We start from the raw sequence: 17902 nt of genomic DNA on the forward strand, positions 1-17902 counted from the left end.
AGGGTAGAGAGACAGTGAGGCCATGTGGCCAGATTCCTTGGGATTCAAATATAGATGGATAGCTGGTTCACTCTCTCCAAGCCATCTGGAAAAGGCATATGAGTGTAGCTCCTACCACGTAGGGTTGTTGGAAGGTGAAATAAACACAGCTATCAAAACATTAAGGACAGCATTGGGCATGGCGTAGGTGGTCAGTCGGGGAGCTGCCCTCTCTATACTCCTCAGAGCTATCAGAGGTGGAGGAAGGAGTGGGCTTTTGAGTTGGACTTTGAGGGACGGACAAGATAGGAATTTCTCCAAACCTCGTTCTCCCTACTCAAAATGACGGACTTTGGAAGTTTTTTTAGGTTCAGATGTCCCATTTTTAAAAATTTCACACAGAGAAATGGCTCGATGGGAGATCATTTCTCACTTCTGAATCTTAAGTTTCTGCTCTTCTCTCTCTCTCTCTCTCTCTCTCTCTCTCTCTCTCTCTCTCTCTCTCTCTCTCTCCTCCTTTTTCCATTATATTTTGCCTTCCTGGTTAATGTGGTTTTGTGGAAGGCAGGATCCAGGGATTCAAAAAAAGACTGTAATTTGCTAAGCGGAATGAACTGCAGACTTGCCTACCTGAGCCTGTTTCGTTGGAATAAACAAAAAACTTCAATGTCCTTGTGGGTGATCTGTATCTGGCGTGCCCTCTGAGGTCTCCTTGGTGTATCTCCACTCTCCTGGGCTATATATATTCACTTGTGCATCCCTAGGTCTTGCAGATAGTAGGTGCTCAGGAAATACTTCCAGAGCAGAGAGTGAATCAGTGCTCCATTTTCCCTGCATGGAGAAATGACTGTTTTTCATTTCCCTGGGCAGGTCTCCTTGCATTTGCTGTTTTATAAAAGATTTTATTTGTGGTTGAATGACAGTCAGTTCTTTCAGGAAAACGGGAAGAACTGGTTTAGGACCATTGTGAAACTTCATTTTAATAGCAATAAGACAGGGCTCTGACAGCTTCAAAAAGGGCAATCAAGAAATTCTTGTTTGCTCAACAGTGAGAACTATTTAGGGTGGTGACAGGAGTTCAAAGTTACTGCAGACTCCATATAATTTTCAACTTCTGATGATTTTTTTTAGCCTCTAAAGTAATTGGTGAAAGTGTAATTTATTTGGAGGGTTTGTTGGTTGTTTTTGCCAAGTTGACTATCCCAGGCGCATCTGGAAACATCACCAGGAGAAATTCAGCTGGGGAGGAGACACGGGTAGGGTGTGATTTCCAACATGTTTTCTCTCCTCTTGGCATGGTTCACAAAACAAACAGTTTTGAACCTCTTTGCTGCCTCGCACTGTTGAGACACAAGAGAAAAGCAGGATGCGATCCTTGCCCTCGAATGGCTCAGCATCCAGTGGAGGAGGCAGGATGGGGATGAATTACTGCAGTAGTGTGGTAAGTGCAAACTTTGTACCCGACCCAGGAGAACTGGAGGGGTCAGGAAAGCTTGAGGCTGGGAGAACAGTGTTGGGTAAGGAGGCTGGGAGAACTGTGGTTGTGAGAGGGAAGGACGTTCTGGGTAACACATCGAAAGCATGTGTGTGTCATGTGCTTAGCCGCTTGAGTGTAGTGAAGAGTGTAGGGTGTATGTGAGCAGGGCACAGACCCACATGCAGAGCGCTGGTGCTCCCATCTGTGGGAAGCTCCCTGTGGCCCTGTCAGAACATAGGATGTGTGGCCAGGTCTTCCAGGTTTTTTTTTTTTTTTAAAGAGAAGCTCTAAATCTGGAGTTTTATGTAAAATTTCCTGAATTTCAAGGGGTAGCAACTAATTGAAAAAACATCTTAAACAACATGAAACCCGAAAGAACCCATTCCAGGCCAGTAGTTCATAAAACCTGCTTGGGGAATGAAAAGGAACAAGGATGAAGAGGGCCGCAGGCCCCCCTGACCTGGCCTTGACCGCGTCCCACCCCCTGCCAGTGTCAGGAAAGAGAGCTTGGCCTTGAATTCTGCAACAGAATCCAGGTGACTCTGGAGAACCTCGATCTTGCCCCGGCCTTTACTTGATGTGTTAACATAGGGACGGCGAGTCAAAAGAGATTTAGGTGTTTAGGTTTTCTTCTTTTAACTCCTTGTTTTTCCCTTCCTGTATCTGGGTGGGGAATTAACGCTGATAGTCGGGACTGGTTGCCCCTTAGAGCTTCTAGCCTGCCCTTGCCTCCCTGCTCCCATCCTGTGCAGTTCTGACCCCATGTGAAATTTCTGCCCTTTCTACTTCTCTTCTAGTTTGTTGGGGGACAGAGTGGGGGCCACATAAATTTACTTTTGGGCCTAAGCTAACCACAGTAGCCATGAATGCTCATCTTCCCCCAAAGTAGATGAAGAAATATTTTATTTAAAATTCTTTGTTCTTAAATACATAGTGCATAGATGTCCAATGCATAGATGTCCAATAGAAATACAATGCAAACCACAAAATGTAACTTTAAATTTACTTGTAGTCACAATAAGAAAGGAAAAGGAAACAGGTGAAGTTAACATTAGCAATATATTTTTATTTAACCTAATGTCTCAAAAATGTCCATTTCAACATGTAGTCAATATAAAAATTCCTATTAAGCTGTTACACACTTTTTTATTTCATAGGAAGTCTTCTGAATCAGTGTGTGCTTTCCATATACAGCACATCTCATTTTGGATTAGCTACATTTCACATGCTCAGTGGTCACCTGTGGCCAGTGGCAACCGTATTAGGCAGTGTGGTTAGAACAGGTGATAGGCCACAGATACTAGTATACAGGCTAGCTGTGAACCAGTTATTTAAAAAGACACGTTTGATAGTGCTTCTCCCCTGTTTGAGCCTTGGTCATCTGTCCATTCTCCTCAGGCCAGAATTCTGCCTGCTTTGTCCTCTCTCTGGCCCCATCTCCCACCCTTCCTTGCTCTGTCCCACCAGGTGGGCCATCTCTTCCTTTCTTGACATGCCAAGTACCTTCCAGCCTCTGAGCCCTCACACATGCTGTTCCCATTGCCTGGATTGTGTCCCCCCCACCCCGGCTCCAAGTGTCTTAACGCCAAACCATTTTTCAGGGAGATCTTTCCTGCTCCCCCTGACCCCAGCACCAGGCTAGATTATGTTTCCCTGTTTGATGCTGTCATGGGGGAAGAGAGAACTGTCTTTTCTTCTCAGAACCTAGCACAGTTATAATGATCTAGTTAGCAGTGAGGTAATCGTTTAATGCTTCTCTACCCCATTAGATTGTGTGCCCCAAGAATGCAAGGAGTGTCAGCGCTTTGTTTGGTGCACAGCAGCTCCTATAAGTGGTGGCAGAAATAGATGATCAATGCATATGCGATGAATGATGCAGGGCTGAGATTCAGTCTTGTAGAGTAACACTCTGGGCACCCCCGAGGCCCCGTGCCCAGGACAGGGAAGCCAGGGAGCCAGCCCCTGTGGCCAGGTGCCAGAGCTCCTGCTTCTCATCGGCAGAATCAGCCACTCCCTGTCCCTTTCTTGACTGGCTTTCAGTTGCCTGTAAATTATATTTTTGGTGTCTGTTAATAAAAATATAGGGCTGGGGGAAAAAAAGACTTCTCCTAATAGAATTTTATTAAATGGCACTAGTTTAAAAATGTCTCGTAAAAAGTTAATTAATTTGGGATTTGGGGATGAAAGGCGTGATATAAATGTCAGTTATTATTATTACAATTTCAGCCTCACGTTTATGCTCTCGATCCAGCCCCTGATCTGGAGTTTCTCTTACACCCAGGGACTGGCAGCTCCCTGAAATGCCAGAGGCAAGTTTGAGCTGTGGGGGTCCACTGGGGACAGAGGTGGCTTTGCCAAGTTTGGCCGTCTTGCCTTTTCATCTAGGATAACGCAAGGCCTTGAGAGCTAGCGCTATGGACTCAGGGCTGGGAGCAGTTCAGAGCAGGATGGTCTTGGTACCCTGGGGAGCTCCCTGCTGAAGCAGCCAGGAACACCAAGGTCACGTGCTTAGACTGAGCTAGGCCACAGAATCCTGGGGTGGTCGAGCTGTCCAGGCTCTGAGAAGGTCCCACTTTCATTTTGCAGAGAGGGAAACTGAGTTAGAAGAGGGGTGGTGGCTTGCCAAAACCCAAGGTCACATAGCAGGTTAATTAAATTTATGGAGCAAAAGGCAATGAAAGCAATTAGTAGGGGAAACCTTCCAAAAGAAAAAAAAGAATTCAGGCAATTTATAGGTGACAAGTGTAGAAACTGTTTTTCAAGGAAGCAGGGAGTCATGGGACTTCGCTTGAGTTCACAGAGACAGACGGCTCTTCGCTCCTTCAAGACTCCCCACCTTCTTCACTCCCCTGATTGCAGACACGGTACCTGACCCAGTGTGTAATTACTTCCGTGAGGTGGGGGGCAAGCTGGGATGTTCAACAGCATCACAGCCCCTTAATTTCTCTACCGATTATGGGCCAAGGGGAAAAGATCTGTGTGCTTCAGTTTCCTGCTCTCTGGAGCAGGGTACAAAAACACCCCACATGTGCCGTGCTTGGGACCAGGTGGTTGGGAGACTGTGTGTTTACGTGCTGTGTGCAAGACAGAGGTCTCATGCTCCTGGACTCATCGATACGTAGCTGAAAGGGAGACCCGTGGTTGGTTATCCAGGGGAACCTTCCCGGAGGCCTGTTCCTGCTGCCAGCTTCCTGACCAGGGGCTTCTTTGTGTCCAGTGATGGACCTCACCCCATTCATCCTGTTTTGCATGGCTCTGAGAAGCCTGTTCACTATGTGTACAGTGGTTACTGAGGACACAGACTATTGAAGGCCTAGAAGAATGGAGTAGAGAAAGACAAGTCCAGGACGTCCCCTTGGCGACCATCTGTGGTTCCTTGGATCCTTGTCTGTTTTGAGGATTGTACCAGTGGTGTCTCTCCTCTCCCTTCTAAACGGAGGCCCACAGTTTTCTGGTACCACCCTTCACTCAAATCAGTCAGGGAGAGAGCCTGGTTCTGAGGAAGAGCTCAGAGGAGGTTTGTGGAGGGAAGAAAGGAAGCCAGCTCAGGCCTGTTTGGCTCCCCTGACAAAGAATCTTTTCTTGGGGTGTTTTAGTCAATCCTCATCCACTGGTTGGGTCATCCGGAGAATTTGGAAATCAGTGCTGGATTTGAACCTGTGCTCCTCCACTTGAATAAGGTACTTAATTTCAGTAATTCTCCATTTCCTCATTGGGACACTTGAGATATAGATTACTTACCCCACAGCATTATTGTAAGGATTCAAGAGGTGATGCATGTAAAGTCCTTAGTAACCACTGTACACATAGTGAACACTCAGGTGGTGCAAATGATTATAGTACACTCACGACATTAATGTGATTTCCACGTGACACTATCTAGGCCCTCTAGATAGCAAGTTCTTTGAGGTGCCCGTCAAGTCCAGCACAGGGCTTGCCATGCAGACTCTTTCTAGAAACTTCCAGTTTCCACAGCCACATGCTTCCTCTGGTTATTAATTAAGTAACCGTTGAGCTGAACTGAATTGAGAGTTCTGGCCTGTCTTACCAAGCTCAGGGTCAGGCCCTCGGGAGTCCCTGTTTGGTACCTGGCTTCACATCTCTGGCTGCTCTTTGCAGCTGGAACCACCCCTGATGAGGAGGCTTCTGAGCAGGTAGGAGATTTTCCAGCCTTTTAGAATGTGAAAACAGCCAATGACTGTCTACTACAAAAGCAAGTGCGATGGCTCCCATTTTTTTTTTTTATTATAAAATGTTTGCTCACTTTCCATCCCCCTCAAAACCATAGCTGCCACAGACTATTGAAGGCCTGGAAGAATGGAGTAGAGAAAAGCAAGTTCAGGGCATCCCGTTGGTGGCCGTCTTGTTGCCTTGACAAAGAGCGTCAGAGTGGCAGCTTGTTTTCCCCTCATTGATGGCAGAGCCAGGCAGATTGCATGCAAGGAGATGCTATTGGCCTCTTCAGGAGCAGAGCCGTCTCCCCCGCCCCTCATCTTCATTGGATTTCAGTGAGTCTTTCTGTTCTGGGTCATGTGTGCAGTGCGACCTCATAAATGGTGCGGTGGAATTTTCACTCCCTATGTACTGAAGGCCTCAAGCATGCTCCATTGCCATTGCCAACGCTCAATGGGCAAAATGCAAAAAACCCAGTCAAACTCATTTCTTCCAGGCAGCCCTGAGATTTGGAATATGGCAGCTCCACGTATAGGCACAAGCTGGTGCTGGTGAGCCTGTGGAGTTGGGGGAGGAAAGCAGAGATGGCCTTCCCCAACTCCGTGGCACCCGAGTGGCCCTCTTCACCATGAAACCCAAATCCTCACGCTTTTCTGTGGGCTGTTGCAGGGCTTTAAAGAGAACTGCCGAGTGTCCTGAGTTCTTACACCTTTGCATTTGTGGAATCAGAGGAGGCATGTGGCAGTGGGAATTTGAAAACCCTAGAAGGAATCTAGAGGCTCTCTTGTCTGATCCTGGAGCTGAGATGTTTCACACTAAAACTTACTAGATTAAAAGGACATGTGTAGTTTCATCAGACGCACCTGGTAGTTAAGTGCCCAGTCTGGGCCATTCATCCATCTACAACTCTGATTGCTCACTATGTGCCAGGCATTGTGCTGGGAGCCAGCTGGGCCGCACTGGGCAGAAATGAGTCCTTGACATCGTGGCGGTCTCAGGTGCAATGACCTTGGAAGGCAGTGCCCTCCTATGGTTGAGGTGTGCACACTGGGTCACATCTGTCCCGTGAAGTTACTAAGGAAGCATCCTGCTTTCCATTTTGGGGTGTGTGTGTGTGTGTGTGTGTGTGTGTGTGTGTGTGTAGATGATCCATTTCCCTCCTTTCCCCCAAAATGGGAAACTAAAGGACAAAGAGGCAGTTGATCTCTGCCTATTTTCTCTACCTCAGAGTGGCAAGATCAGGCTTGAATGCCGGCTCCCTGGTCTGCATCCAGATGTGCTTGAATTAAATGGAATAATGGAGGAGGAAGCCCTGGACCAAAGCAAAGCCTGGTGACCATACTGCACACAAGATAACCTTGGTTTTTTACTTCTGCATTGGAGCTTCACTTTTCCCACATGGAAGCAGTTTCTGGTTACTTAAAATTGCTGCCTGCATTTGGAAAAAGTAATTAGAGAAGAAGCATTTCCATTGCCATCCAGAAAAAAGGGTTCAGTATTCAGAGTGGAAGTGCCACAACTCAAGGGGTCAGTGCTGGAAGGTGGGAAGGGTCCTCTCTGACATGAAGAGAGCCTTTCTCTCCTTTATTGTCCCTCCAGACCCCTTTCCTCCCCATGGTCTGGACACAGGAGTTATCTGTATAGTCCCCCAGAGGCACTGGTTCTCCCTCGTGGCTCGGTCCTCCACATCCCCACCACAGATCACCCAGCGTGAATGCCTCTGTTGTCAAGGTGTCCGCCACCTCTCGGTTGTCCTCTTTCCCTGGAGGAGAATGTTCCTCTTCATCCTGTGCTCAGAGCTGCCTCCCTCTGGTTTGTGTCCCCAGGGCCCGGAACCTTGTGCTCCCCCTGCCCAGGACCCTTCTCCTGGGGTGAGGGCTGTTCTCTGGCCCCACACAACCCAGCTCTGTCAGCCGCCACCACGCACTCTCTGCCCGGGAAAATACTGCCCGCTGCTGTGTAAGTGTGTCACTGACAATAATAGTGCAAAGTCCCCAAATCCGAGGGCCTTTCTAGGATTGTTTCCTGGTTAATTAGGTCAGCGTCTCCAAAATCAATTTCCAGTGAAGTTGCGCCGCCTGGTAGTGTTGTTGGCCGCCCAGGCGGGCGGGGGAGTTGGTGCAGGAGGCAATTCCCGGGCCTCTGACGCAGCTCAGGCCTTGTCTTTACCTGGGAAGAAAGTCACATTACACATCTCTTCTGTGATTATCCTGACTTTTTGTTTTATCTGCCCTCCCTCTCAAATCTTCCATTAAACCCCCGTAGATCCTGCTTCAAACAGGCAATTAGACTAACAACGTAATTATATCCCTCAATGCTAATTGTAACTGGTTTAGGGGGAAAAACAAAGAGAAAGAGGCTTCAAAATCTCTGAAAGCTTAAAGCAGCTGTTAGAGTTTCCAGGTATTTCATGCCCCGGTGTGTCCCTTTGAGAGCCCCCAGTTGCTGGTGGGCTGGCTTCTGCATTCACAACTTTACTTTGGCCCAGGTTGTCCTTAGGACAAACTTTGGCCTGTCTCTACTGTCCTGAGCATGAGCTTGTACACTCCTGTTCCTGTCCTGTGGCTTCCTGTCCCCTTCTGCTGCCTCCGGCTCTCATTTCTCTGATTCTCTATCTCAGCTGCTCTATCCTCTTAGAGCTGCTGAGAAAGGAATGAACAGGCGAGGTGGTTTAAGGCAGTAACATTTCTTCCTGCTCTTGCCAGTGCAGCGTCATCCCCAGTGACCAGGGGCTGCTGGTCCATGTGACTCTCCCGTGGGGAGGCTGGACCTGGGCCCGGGGTTTGAGCCTGTTGTGTGACAAGGATGCGGCAGGGAGATGCATTCTGCCACTCTGCCCATTCTCAGTGTTTCTCGGGGCTCTTATCTGGGCCAGCTTCTGTGCTCAGTGAACAGGTCTTGGTTCCTGCCTCATGGCCTCCCACCGCCCAGGGAAGGAGGCAGGCAGGTAGGTGATGAAGCAGCGGGACCATTAGGCGGAGTTTACATCAAAGGGAACCAACCCTGTCCTGGGTGGCTGGGGTGAGTGGCTGGCCATGTTGAGAGGTTTCCTGTTGGAGTGATGTCTAGGATGAGACTTGAACGATGAGGAAGAGCCGCAGGCAGTGAGGGAGGCAGAGGTGTGGAAGCCCTGGTGTGGCCAGCGTGGTAGGCGTGTGTATGGACTGTGCTGGTGGGAGCTGAGAGGGAACATGGTTTTTACTTTGCAGAGAAAGGGGCGTTGGTGAAAGAAAATGATAGGGTCAGACTTGTATCTTATAAAGACCAAACAGACTCCGTTGCGGATTGTTGGATTGGACACCTGTTGGGAGGCTTTTGAAGGGAGCCTGGGTGATTTTTCATGAGTGCTGACTGCTACGAAGGGCATGGATGAGCTGTGTGACTTTGAGGTGGTCACTTAACTTCTCTGAGCCTTGCAAGGGTAGGCATATTTACCTTTCCACATTGTAGGGAGCATATAAAGTCTGTGAAGGTTCTAGCTCAGTGGCTGACATCAAAGAGTACTTTTGAATAGGGAACAGAAGCAGGATGACCTGGGGCACTTTTTCCAAAATATGAAGACCCCTCTCCTGTCAACTGTAATTTCCAGAGAAGGGGAACTCTGACAATTCTGTGTTGAAGGACTCCTCTTGGGACCCCAACAGTATGTGCTGGCTTTTCAATTATTGTGACTTTTCCTGTCTTTAGAGTTGAGTCCCAAACCTTGGCCTCGTGCAAGTGTGATTCTGTGCCATTTTCCTTGGAAACAGGGTTCCCCCGTGTGCTGATAAAATATGGGGACATTTCCTTTACAGTAGATGTCACTTGGATGGCCACTTTGAAGCCTGGAGTGGAGATTTTCACATCTCTTAGGTGTCCTTGAGTGTGGAACCTCAGTAAAAATATCTTTTTTCCAAGTTTTATTGAGAAGTAATTGACATACATTACTGTATATGCTTAAGGCGTACAGCATGGTGGTTTGATTACATATGTTGTGAAATGATTACAATAGGTTCAACTAACATCTGTCTTCTCATATAGAGACAATAAAAAAGGAAAAGAAAAAAAAGGCAACAATTTTTTTCCCTGTGATGAGAGCTCTTAGGATTGACTCTTAACACCTTTTCTGTGTACCATAGAGCAATGTTCACTAGACTTGTCATGTTGCATATTGCATCCCTAGTACTTACTTACCTTGTAACTGGAAGTTTGTAGCTTGTGACCACCTTCCTCCATTTCCACCTCCCGCCCCACCCTCCACCTCTGGCCACCACAAGTCTGATCTCTTTTTCTGTGAGTTTGGTTGTTGTTTGTTTGTTTGTTTGTTTTTTAATTCCACATAGAAGTGAGATTGTATAGTATCTGTCTTTCTCTGACTTACCTAGCATAATGCCTTCAAGGTTCATCCATGTTGCTACAAACGGCAGGATTTCCTCGTTTTTTTTTTTTGGCTGCGTATTACTCATATCTGTCCCCCACAACTTCCTTGTCCATTCATCCGTTGATGGACACTTAGGTTGTTACATGTCTTGGCTATTGTAAATAATGCTGCTGTGAACATGGGGGTGCAGATATCTCTTAGAATTGGTGTTTTCATTTGTTTTGGATCTATTCCCAGAAGTGGAATTACTGGATCATATGATATTACTATTTTTAATTTTGGGGGGCTCCGCCATACTGATTTCCATGGTGGCTATTCCAATTTGCAGTCCCACAACAGTACACAGGGTTGCCTTTTCCTGCATTTGTTATCTTTTGTCCCTTTGATGATGGCCATTCTGACAGGCATGAGGCAATATCTCATTGTCGTATCTCATAATGATATCTCATTAATTTGCATTTCCCTGATGACTAGCGATGTGGAGCATCTTTTCATATATTTGTTAGCCTTTCATATGTCTTCTTTGGAGAAATGTCTATGTGGGTCCTCTGTCCAGATTTTAATTGGGTTATTTTGTTTTTTTTCTATTGAGTTACAGAGTTCTTTATGTTTTGGATATTAACCCCTTATCAGATGTATAGTTTGTAATATTTTTCCCATTTTTTTTAAGTTGTCTTTTTACTTTATTGATGAGTACTTTTGCTGTGCATAAGCTTTTTAGTTTGATATAGTCCCACTTGTTTATTTTTTACTTTGTTCTTGTACTTCAGGTGTGTCATATCCAAGTCATTACCAAGATCCATTTCGAGGTACTTTTTAAAAATTATTTTGGTATCGTTAATGTATGATTACTTGAACAACATTATGGTTACTAGGCTCCCCCTATTATCAAGTCCCCACCACATACCCCATTACAGTCACTGTCCATCAGCATAGTAAGATGCTACAGAATCATTACTTGTGTTCTCTTGCCTTTCCCGTGTTCCCCCACCCCTGCTACATTATGTGTGCTAATCGTAATGCCCCCTTTTCCCCCTTATCCCTCCCTTCCCACCCATCCTCCCCAGTCCCTTTCCCTTTGGTAACTGTTAGTCCATTCTTCGGTTCTGTTGAGCCTGCTGCTGTTTTGCTCCTTCAGTTTTTTCTTTGTTCTTATAATCCACAGATGAGTGAAATCATTTGGTACTTGTCTTTCTCCACCTGGCTTATTTCACTGAGCATCATACCCTCTAGCTCCATCCATGTTGTTGTAAATGGTAGGATTTGTTTTCTTCTTATGGCTGAATAGTATTCCTTTGTGTATATGTACCACATCTTCTTTTATCCATTTATCTACTGAGGAACACTTAGGTTGCTTCCATTTCTTGGCTATTGTAAATAGTGCTGCAGTAAACATAGGGGTGCATATGTCTTTTTCAAACTGGGCTGCTGCATTCTTAGAGTAAATTCCTAGGAATGGAATTCCTGGGTGAAATGGTATTTCTATTTTGAGCTTTTTGAGGAACCTCCATACTACTTTCCACAATGGTTGAACTAATTTACATTCCCACCAGCAGTATAGGAGGGTTCCCCTTTCTCCACATGCTCGCCAACATTTGCTGTTGTTTGTCTTCTGGATGTTGGCCATCCTATCTGGTGTGAGATGATATCTCACTGTGGTTTTAATTTGCATTTCTCTGATGACTAGCAATGTGGAGCATCTTTTCATGTGGCTGTTGGCCATCTGGATTTCTTCTTTGGAGAAGTGTCTATTCAGCAACTCTGCCCATTTTTTAATTGAATTATTTGCTTTTTGTTTGTTGAGGTGCATGAGCTCTTTATATAATTTGGATGTCAACCCCTTATCGGACATGTCATTTATGAATATATTCTCCCATACTGTAGGGTGTCTTTTTGTTCTACTGATGGTGTCTTTTGCTGTACAGAAGCTTTTTAGTTTGATGTAGTCCCACTTAATTCATTTTTGCTTTTGTTTCCCTTGCCTGGGGAGATATGTTCATGAAAAAGTTGCTCATGTTTGTGTCCAAGAGATTTTTGCCTATGTTTTTTTCTAAGAGTTTTATGGTTTCATGACTTACATTCAGGTCTTTGATCCATTTTGAGTTTACTTTTGTGTGTGGGATTAGACAATGACCAGTTTCATTCTCTTTCATGTAGCTGTCCAGTTTTGCCAACACCAGCTGTTGAAGAGGCTGTCATTTTCCCATTGTATATCCATGCTCCTTTATCATATATTAATTGACCATATATGCTTGGGTTTATATCTGGGCTCTCTATTCTGTTCTACTGGTCTATGGGTCTGTTCTTGTGCCAGTACCAAATTGTCTTGATTACTGTGGCTTTGTAGTAGAGCCTGAAGTCAGGGAGCATATTCTGCTTTATTCTTCCTTCTCAGGATTGCTTTGGCTATTCGGGTTCTTTTGTGGTTCCATATGAATTTTAGACCTATTTGCTCTAGTTCATTGCAGAATGCTGTTGGTATTTTGATAGGGATTGCATTGAATCTGTAGATTGCTTTAGGCAGGATGGCCATTTTGACAATATTAATTCTTCCTAGCCAAGAGCATGGGATGAATTTCCATTTATTAGTGTTCTCTTTAATTTCTCTTAAGAGTGTCTTGTAGTTTTCAGGGTATATATAGGTCTTTCACTTCCTTGGTTAGGTTTATTCCTAGGTATCTTATTCTTTTTGATGCCATTGTGAATGGAATTGTTTTCCTGATTTCTCTTTCTGCTAGTTCATCATTAGTGCAGAGGAATGCAACAGGTTTCTGTGTATTAATTTTGTATCCCGCAACTTTGCTGAATTCAGATATTAGATCTAGTAGTTTTGCAGTGGATTCTTTAGGGTTTTTTATGGACAATATCATGTCATTTGCAAACAGGGGCAGTTTGACTTCTTCCTTGCCAGTCTGGATGCCTTTTATTTCTTTGTGTTGTCTGATTGCTGTGGCTAGGACCTCCAGTACTATGTTGAATAAAAGTGGGGAGAGTAGGCATCCTTGTCTTGTTCCCAGTCTTAAAGGAAAAGATTTCAGCTTCTTGCTGTTAAGTATGATGTTGGCTGTGGGTTTGTCATATATGGCCTTTACTATGTTGAGGTACTTGCCCTCTATACCCATTTTGTTGAGAGTTTTTATCATGAATGGATGTTGAATTTTGTCAAATGCATTTTCAGCATTTGTGGAGATGATCATGTGGTTTTTGTCCTTCTTTTTGTTGATGTAGTCAATGATATTGATGGATTTTTGAATGTTGTACCATCCTTGCATCCCTGGGATGAATGAATCCCACTTGGTCATGATGGATGATCTTTTTGATGTATTTTTGAATTCTGTTTGCTAATATTTTGTTGAATATTTTTGCGTCTATGTTCATCAGGGGTATTGGCCTGTAATTTTCTTTTTTTTGTGGTGTCTTTGCCTGGTTTTGGTACTAGAGTGATTTTGGCCTCATAGAGTGAGTTTGGGAGTATTCCCTCCTCTTCTACTTTTTGGAAAACTTTAAGGAGGATGGGTATTAGGCCTTCACTAAATGTTTGATAAAATTCAGCAGTGAAACCGTCTGGTACAGGAGTTTTGTTCTTAGGTAGTTTTTTGATTACCAATTCAATTTCTTTGCTTGTAATTGGTCTATTCAGATTTTCTGTTTCTTCCTGGGTCAACCTTGGAAGATTGTATTTTTCTAGAAAGTTGTCCATTTCTTCTAGGTTATCCAGTTTGTTACCAAACAATTTTTCATAGTATTCTTTCATAATTTTTTGTATTTCTGTGGTGTCCATAGTGATTTTTCCTTTCTCATTTCTGATTCTGTTTGTGTGTAGACTCTCTTTTTTTCTTAATAAGTCTGGCTAGGGGTTTATCTATTTTTTTTATTTTCTCAAAGAACCCGCTCCTGCTTTCATTGATTCTATTTTATTCTCTCAATTTTATTTATTTATGCTTTAATCTTTATTATGTCCCTCCTACTGACTTTGGGCCTCCTTTGTTCTTCCTTTTCTAGTTTCATTAATTGTGAGTTTAGACTGTTCATTTGGGATTGCTCTTCTTTTCTGAGGTAGACCTGTATTGCAATATATTTCCCTCTTACCACGGCCTTCACTGCATCCCACAGATTTTGTGGTGTTGAATTATTGCTGTCATTTGTCTTCATATATTGCTTGATCTCTGTTTTTATTTGGTCATTGATCCATTGATTATTTAGGAGCATGTTATTAAGCCTCCATGTGTTTGTGGGATTTTTTTGTTTTCTTTGTGTAATTTATTTCTAGTTTCATACCTTTATGATCTGAGAAGCTAGTTGGTACAATTTCAATCTTTTTGAATTTACTGAGGTTCTTTTTGTGGCCTAGTATATGATCTATTCTTGAAAATTTTCCATGTGCACTTGAGAAGAATGTGTATCCTGTTGCTTTTAGATGGACTGTTCTGTAGATGTCCGTTAGGTCCGTCTGTTCTAATACGTTGTTCAGTGCCTCTTTCTTTACTAATTGTCTGTCTAGTTGATCTGTCCTTTGGAGTGAGTGGTGTGTTGAAGTCTCCTAAAATGAATGCATTGCATTCTATTTCCCCCTTTAATTCTGTCAGTATTTGTTTCACATATGTAGGTGATCCTGTGTTGGGTGCACAGATATTTATAATAGTTATATCCTCTTGTTGGACTGACCCTTTTGTCATTATGTAATGTCCTTCTTTGTCTCTTGTTACTTTCTTTGTTTTGAAGTCTATTTTGTCTGATACTAGTACTGCAACACCTGCTTTTTTCTCCCTGTTGTTTGCATGAAATATCTTTTTCTATCCCTTTACTTTCAGTCTGTGTATGTCTTTGGGTTTCAAGTGAGTCTCTTGTAGGCAGCATATAGATGGGTCTTGTTTTTTTATCCATTCAGTGACTCTATTCTTTTGATTGGTGTATTCAGACCATTTACATTTAAGGTGATTATTGATAGGTGTGTACTTGTTGCCATTGCAGGCTTTAGATTTGTGGTTACCAAAAGTTCAAGGGTAATTAATTCCCTTACTGTCTAACAGTCTAATTTAACTCACTTTGTATGCTATTACAAACACAACCTAAAGGTTCTTTTTTTTTTTTTCCTCTTTTTTCTTCTTCCTCCATCTTTGTATGTTATGAATCATATTCTGTACTCTCTGTCTATTCATTGGGTGACATCTATTTAGCCTTAGGAATACTTCCATCTATAGGAGTCCCTCCAAAATGCACTGTAGAGGTGGTTTGTGGGAGGTCAATTCTCTCAGCTTTTGCTTATCTGAAAATTGTTTAATCCCTCCTTCAAATTTAAATGATAACCTTGCCAGGTGGAGTATTCTTGGTTCAAGGCCCTTCTGCTTCATTTCATTAAATACATCATGCCACTGCCTTCTGGCCTGTAAGATTTCTGTTGAGAAGTCTAATGATAGCCTGATGGGTTTTCCTTTGTAGGTGATCTTTTTTCTCTCTCTAGCTGCTTTTAAAAGTATGTCTTTATCCTTGATCTTTGCCATTTTAATTATTATATGTCTTGATGTTGTCCTCCTTGGGTCCCTTGTGTTGAGAGATTTGTGCACCTCCATGGCTTGAGAGACTATCTCCTTCCCGAGATTGGGGAAGTTTTCAGCAATTACCTCCTCAGTGACACTTTCTATCCGTTTTTCTCTCTTCTTCTTCTTCTGGCACCCCTATAATGCGAATATTGTTCTGTTTGGATTGGTCACGCAGTTCTCTCAGTATTCTTTCATTCTTAGAGATTCTTTTTTCTCTCTCTGCCTCAGCTTCTTTGTATTCCTCTTCTCTAATTTCTATTCCAGTTACCATATCTTCTACTACATCTAATCTGCCTCCATTGTATGTTTCATTTCAGATGTGAAATTTCTTAATGATTGAATCTCCAACTTAAATTCTTTCTGAGTTCTTGAATATTTTTCTGTACCTCTATAAGCATGTTTATGATTTTTATTTTGAACTCTCTTTCAGGAAGATTGGTGAGTTCAGTTTCATTTGGCCCTTTTTCTGGGGTTTGTGAGATTTTGTTTTGAACCAGGTTCTTTTGATGTTTCATATTTCTGTGTGGTGCCCTCTTGTGCCCAGAAGCTCCAGTCTCTGGAGCTGCTCAGCCCCCTAGCATGAGCTTGGGGGTCATAGGGGAGTGGAGCAGGTACCTGGGGGGAGGGAAGAGCTGTTTCCTGATTCCTGTCTGCCGTGCCTGTCTCCAGTATCAGAGCCAGTGGGCCCAGCCCACAGATGTACGCCTCTGTGCTTGGTGTCTCTAGTTCTTGTAGGCGGGGCCTCCCTCTGGCTGGCCTGACACCAGCACAGTGACTGCTGGTTTGCGAACTGGTGCCGGCAGGCTAGAAGGAAGGCACAGCAGGCTGCGTGTCACAGTGGGGGGCCTTGGAGCTGGGCAGCAAGCCAGGGTGATGGAGCACCTGAAGCTCCCCAAAGTTCCCATCCTGCTGGGCAGAGTGCGCCCAGACAACTTTGTCCAGCTCTCCCCTACCCGGCGCAGCAAGCTCCACACAAACCCCACCCCTTCAGCAGACCTCTTGCTGCTAGAGAGCCTATCAGACCACCTGCCTTCCCCTTGTCCCAGAGCGGCCAGGTGTGGATCCCATCCTCCACAAACAGCCAGAACTGTCTCTCAGGTACTCAGCCTATCCCAGCTCCCCAAGCTTCAGAGCACCACACAGTGTAGATTTCTGCTCACAAAGCAGATCTCCAGGGGTGGGTGTTCAGCAGTCCCAGGCTTCCACCCCCTCCTCTCTCCATTTCTCTTCCTCCCACTGGTAAGCTGAGGTAGGGGAATGGCTTGGGTCCCGCCGGATCAAGGCGTTCATAAGGCTTTCGTACGTTACCCTGTTTGGTGAGGTCTGCTCTGCTCACGAGATCTGTATGCAGTCTGGTTCAGCCTTCTTTCTTGTTGCTGTTTTAGGGTTATTTGTATTAATTAAGTATATTTTTATACTATTTGTGGTTTTGGGAGGAGTTCTCTGTCTCACCTCTCATGCCACCATCTTCAATCTCTCTTCCATTTCGAGGCACTTTTATTTGTATGTTTTCTTCTAGGACATCATAGTTTCATATCTTGCATTTATGTCTTTAATCCAATTTGAGTTAGTTTTTGTGACTGGGGTATAAAATAGGGTCAAGTTTCATTGTTTTATATATGAATATCCACTTATCCCAACACCATTTATTGAAAGGATTGCCTTTTCTCTATTGAGTGTTTGTCGCTCCCTTGTCAAATATTAGTTGACCGTATATACTTGGGTTTATTTTTGGCCCGTCACTTCTGTTCCATTGGTCTGTTTGTTTTTATGTTAGTACCATACTGTTTTGATGGCTATAGCTTTATAGCATAGCTTAAAACCAGGAAGTATGATACCTCCTGATTTGTTCTTGTTTATCAGGATATTTTTTTGACTACTTGAGTCTTCTGTGTTTCCATATACAATTTAGGAGTGTTTTTTTTTCTATTTCTGTAAAAAATGCCATTGGAATCTTGATAGGGATTACAAGGAGTCTATAGGTGACTTTGGTATTACTGACATTTTCACTATTCCAATTTATGAACACAGGATATCTTTCCACTTATTTGTGTCTTTGATTCCTTTAATCAATGTTTTGTAGTTAAAGATCTTTCACCTTCTTAAATTTATTCCTGAGTATTTTATTATTTTGAAGCTAGTGTAAATGGGATCATGTTCTGTATATCTTTTTCAGAAAATTCATTGTTAATGTGTAGAAATGCTAATTAATTTTTACATGTTAATTTTGTATCCTGCAACTTTACTAAATTCATTGATTTGATCTAACATTTTTTTGGTTGATTTTTTTATATATAATCACGTCATCTGTAAATAGAGACAACTTTTCTTCTTCCTTTCTAATTCTGATCCACTTTCTTCTAGTAAATTTTT

General features: G+C 43.6%; 1 protein-coding gene across 21 annotated transcripts in view; it reads left to right on the plus strand.

Moving 5' to 3' along the window:
* The first annotated feature begins 951 nt into the window (after window positions 1-951).
* The window catches only part of ZNF618 (zinc finger protein 618), a 114933-nt gene continuing 97982 nt past the window's right edge, over window positions 952-17902 (plus strand). For 7 of the 21 annotated variants that reach the window (XM_057498949.1, XM_057498960.1, XM_057498954.1 and 4 more), the window contains exon 1: window positions 955-1420. In XM_057498949.1, the coding sequence (XP_057354932.1) occupies window positions 1346-1420 (75 nt within the window). In that variant the 5' untranslated portion in view covers window positions 955-1345. Of the gene's footprint in view, window positions 1421-17902 lie in introns of all 21 variants that reach the window. The other 14 variants (XM_057498944.1, XM_057498950.1, XM_057498945.1 and 11 more) reach the window with 6 other exon arrangements.

This window comes from Manis pentadactyla, chromosome 3 (genome assembly GCF_030020395.1).
Source record: "Manis pentadactyla isolate mManPen7 chromosome 3, mManPen7.hap1, whole genome shotgun sequence".
Lineage (NCBI taxonomy): Eukaryota > Metazoa > Chordata > Mammalia > Pholidota > Manidae > Manis > Manis pentadactyla.